Source organism: Penaeus japonicus, unplaced genomic scaffold, assembly GCF_977035675.1.
Source record: "Penaeus japonicus unplaced genomic scaffold, GWHDUDI00000001_assembly GWHDUDI00000006, whole genome shotgun sequence".
Taxonomy (NCBI): Eukaryota; Metazoa; Arthropoda; class Malacostraca; order Decapoda; family Penaeidae; genus Penaeus; species Penaeus japonicus.
The window spans coordinates 44,696,465-44,701,464 of record NW_028234408.1 but is presented as its reverse complement, the minus strand read 5'-3'; the positions used below and the strand labels follow the sequence as shown (position 1 = coordinate 44,701,464).

At 36.3% G+C, this 5,000-nt stretch overlaps 1 protein-coding gene across 1 annotated transcript in view; it reads right to left on the bottom strand.

The window, feature by feature from the left end:
* Window positions 1–149: 149 nt before the first annotated feature.
* The window catches only part of LOC122263054 (globin), a 68,492-nt gene continuing 63,641 nt past the window's right edge, over window positions 150–5,000 (bottom strand). Inside the window, exons 5-6 of the mRNA XM_043031361.2 lie at window positions 3,915–4,034; window positions 150–1,936 (exon numbers count right to left, since the gene is read on the bottom strand). Coding sequence (XP_042887295.1) covers window positions 1,793–1,936; window positions 3,915–4,034 — 264 coding nt within the window. The 3' untranslated portion in view covers window positions 150–1,792. The remainder of the gene's footprint in view (window positions 1,937–3,914; window positions 4,035–5,000) is intronic.

Genomic DNA, 5,000 nt, shown 5'->3' with positions numbered 1-5,000 from the left:
CGATAGGAAGAAACTGCAATATGTGAATAATATTGATATTACGTCACATGATGCATAAAAGCACCATCAACAGCTATAATGCTTTTCGTTATATTTACATACAAGCTGCTCCTTACATCTAAATCATATTAGGAGAAAAAAAAATCATACAGGTTTTAAACGTGTTTTTCATCTCTCAGTTTTCAATATATATTACAACTTAATCCTCTTAAGAGATACGGATTACAAAACTATAAATGTGTACGTCTGAGACACCATTATGTGGAGACATCTTGCAATTTCTGAAGTGCATTCATCGGGAATTCTTCATTGAGATATATATATAATAAAAGCTTTTTAAATGTTTACATCATCTATTCATTTGTGCACACGTACACATGTTGTGTGTACTACTCTGTACATTTAAAAAGCTTTATTGGTGTGTAATACTTCTCATACTAAATACAAAATATGTCCAATTTTTAAAGTCATCACGAAAGTTATAGTAAATGTATGTGTCACTATAATGTGTTCTTAAGTCCAGCGACCTTGAGAATGCAAGCTTCGAATCATGCACTGCAATTTCATGACTCGACCAGACATATATCCATCATAAAACAACCATATTTTAGATTTACAGTAGTTTCTTTAGTTCATTTTCTTTTGTCACTCTATACAACTTTCCGAATTTCAATCTGTGTTTCTTTTCTCTTCGTTCACACTGTCTTCAGAAAAATAATGATATTCCCTTACCATTAATTAATAGGCGTGACCGTTATGACAGAAAAAAAGAAAAATACTAGGAAGGAATGACACAATGATTATTCTATCAAATAAATATGCACACGTAGTCCATTCATTACCAATATAAAAGAAAACAAATCGCTCGGAAATGAATTCAGACGAAATGAACATGTCTCCTTTGATACAACATAAAGATTGTTGCGTTAGATGTTAAATCCGGCTTGTACCGTCGTTCTGCTTTCTTAACTCTACATCTGTTGTACAAAAATCTGAAGGAAACAAGTTTTGGTAATCTGTTATATATTAAAATACAAATGAAATGACCTTGCGGAAATAAACATTAAAGTATTACTCTACTCTAACGACATATGTACAATCTGTGCTAGAAAATTCACTAGTCAAAACGTTGGCGAATTTCTTTGATTCTTACCTCTACTTGTTAGAAATACAACAGCTCTATATAATTACATCCAAATATTACTGCATTGATTTACATCCACAAATCAGTCTCAAATCTGTCACTTTTATCATCACACACACACGATTATCATCAACATACATCAAGTCCTTTTTCTTCTTCTTCTTCTCTTTCTCCTCCTTTTCCTCCTGCTTCTTTTCCTTCTTCCTCTTTTTCTTCTCCTCCTCCTCTTCCTCTTGCTTCTTTTCCTTCTTCCTCTTCTTCTCCTTCTCCTTCTCCTTCTCCTTCTCCTTCTCCTTCTCCTTCTCCTTCTCCTCCTTCTCCTCCTCCTCCTCCTCCTCCTCCTCCTCCTCCTCCTCCTCCTCCTCCTCCTCCTCCTCCTCCTCCTCCTCCTCCTCCTCTTCTTCCCCTGCTACCTTCCCCATTCTCCCTCCTCCCCCTTCCCCTTCACTTTCCTTCCCCCTGTCTCCCCCTTTCCCTTTACCTTCTCCCTTCTCCCTTCTCCCTCCTCCCTCCTCCCTCCTCCCCCATACCCCAAAAATCACAAAATCGTTCACTTTCTTTCCTTCCTTCCTTCCTTCCTTCCTCCTTTCTCTCCTTCTCTCCTTCTCCCCTTCTTTCCTTCTTATCCAGGTGGTCGTCGATGTAGGCCTACGATTCCGCCGAAGTGTCGTAAGCGCCGAAGATGACGGCGTTGATGACCTTGAGGGCCTGGGTCCAAGCTTCCTCGGCGACGGGAGTCCACGCTGATCCCAGGTTATCCCGCAGGAACTTCACCAGCACGGGCGCCAGGAGCTGAGACGCAAGGCAGGGGAAATGGTGAGTTTGATTTGATTTTTTTTTTTTTTTTTTTTTTTTTTTTTTGGTAGGGTGGGGGTTGTGTGGGGGGATGGGGGGGTTGTGTGGGTGGGTGGGGAGGGGGGGTTGTGTGTATGTATGTGTATGTGTGTGTGTTGACATACATATTTGTTGAAATACATACACATATACATATACAGACATATACATCTGTCTATCTAGTTATCTATTTTTCTATCTATCTATCTATCTATCTATTTTTCTATCTATCTATCTATCTATCTATATATATATATATTTATATATATATATATATATACAAATATATATGTATGTGTACACACACACACACACACACACACACACACACACACACACACACACACACACACACACACACACACACACACACACACACACACACGCACGCACACACACACACACACACATATATATAAACACACAACAAGAATTCCGCCCACAACAAATCGGTTCCCCGAGTATCTCCACCAGCTGTGAACTAGCGACGCTGAGACACGGCGCTAACATGCACTATTGCCTTGACGCATCTGATGAATATGCATCTGCAGGAATGTGCGTGTTTACTTCCGGGTGTTCTGGCTTCCTTCGTGTCTTCTTGTCTTAGAAGGATTGAAGGATTTTGAAAGACCAGGATTGAAGGATTTTGAAAGACCAGGATTGAAGGATTTTGAAAGACCAGGATTGAAGGATTTTGAAAGACCAGGATTAAAGGATTTTGAAAGACCAGGATTGAAGGATTTTGAAAGACCAGGATTGAAGGATTTTGAAAGACCAGGATTGAAGGATTTTGAAAGACCAGGATTGAAGGATTTTGAAAGACTAGATAGATTAATGTTATTGAGGTTGAGGAATAGAAAAGAATGTTTTATTCAGATTGCATTGATTTTTAATGGATATTTTTTTTTAATATTTGGTTGGAATCTATTCCCACGAACTCAAGTTGTTTCAAAAAGGGAATTCTAGTGTAACATGCAACATCGTCACACATTCGCTGTAAGAATATTTGAATTATAATGAAAAAAGGAAAAAAAAAATAGAGCTGTTGTGGTAATATGGAAATATGATACTTCAGCACATTGCCACATGAAACAAAGCTGTCAATTTTGACAAATAAATGAATAAATAAGACAAAAGAAAAAACATAAACATTTACATGAAACTATAAAACATAAATAAAATCAGTGATATGTCGATGCAAACTTCATTCTTTAAAATAATGATGATAATAATAAACATAATACTAATAATAAAAATCCGGCACCAACAGCTGTCACGTGACATGACGTCATAAACAGCCCGGAGTTTGGACATTTTCTTTGACAATTTAATTTCAGTGCTTGATAGCCACCAATATTTGGTATTCTATTCCTTTTATTGTTTTGCTGGATGTGAATAAAACCGATAAAGAGAATTTTAAAAAGCGAAGAGTGAAGGAGGGATGCAAAGACACACACACACACACATATGTGTGTGTGTGTGCGTATGTGTTTGTGTGTGTGTGTGCGTATGTGTTTGTGTGTATATGTATATGTATATGTATATATATATATATGTATATATGTATATACATATATATAAATATATATATGTATATATATAAATATATATATATATATATATATATATATACATATATATATATAAATATATGTGTGTGTGTGTAAGAGAGAGAGAGAGAGAGAGAGAGAGAGAGGGGGGGGGGGAGGGAGAAACAGAGAGACAGAGAGAGAAAGAAAGAAGGAAAGAAAGAAAGAAAGAAAAAGAGAGAAAGAGAGAAAAAAAAGACAGACACACGCACAACCACACAAGATAAACCCAAACACACACACACAAAAAAAAGAAAAGAAAACCCGCAAAGATAAAACTCAACCCAACGCGCCCACACCCCCCCCCCCCTCTAAAAAAAAAAAAAAAAAATCCCCGAACCACTTACCACAAAGTCCTCCTTGGGAATGCCTCTTCGCTTGTGGTTGAGCGCCGTGGAGTTGAGCATCTCCACCAAACAAGTTACGTCATCCAGGTTATCCACCAAGCCCGTGATTGCCAGCATCACCTGAAAATGGGCGGCGTGGCATTTAATCCGCTCGCGTAATTGCCAATTATGGAAACAATGACTGGGATTTATTATTCTTCGTCCGATGGGAGAGGAAGTTAGTGTAAATAGATCCACCAATAGAAGTTTATATAAAAAACGAGTGTCTTTTATTTTTATTTTTTATATGCTTGATTATATATAATTAAATGCTACATTTATGATTTGCTTTTGTCTCGTGATGCATGCGTATTGGGAGAAATGATTAAATAGACATAATGTTATTCAAGCACTTTATATGTATGTGTTTATTTGTGTGTGTATTTGTGTATGTATGTATGTGTGTGTGTGTGTGTGTGTGTGTGTGTGTGTGTGTGTGTGTGTGTGTGTGTGTGTGTGTGTGTGTGTGTGTGTGTGTGTATGTGTGTGTGTGTGAGTGTGTGTGTGTGTGTATGTATGTGTGTGTGTATGTTTGTACATATGTATATGTGTGTATATATATATATATATATATATATATATATATATATATATATATATATATATATATATATATGTGTGTGTGTGTGTGTGTGTGTGTGTATACATATATATATACATATACATATACACACACACACACACATATATATATATATATATATATATATATATATATATATATATATATATATATATACGTATATATATATATATACATACATACACACACATCGTATTTTCGTATGCGTGTTTATTTTACAATGGACGCAGCAACTACGAATGTTGATGGCTTTATCATGAGACACAATGCAGATGTACAAAAGCAGTGCATTTGGGTGTGTTGTATTTGTTTCCTCAGGCAGTGCGCTTCTCCTTCCCTTCGTCAAAATGAAAAAAAAAGATCGAATAGTGAATATCTTAGTATGAATATCTTTTTAATGCTGTGCCTTGTGTCTTGTAAATGAATCTGAGCCTATTATACTTGCTTAGATATATAGGACTTGT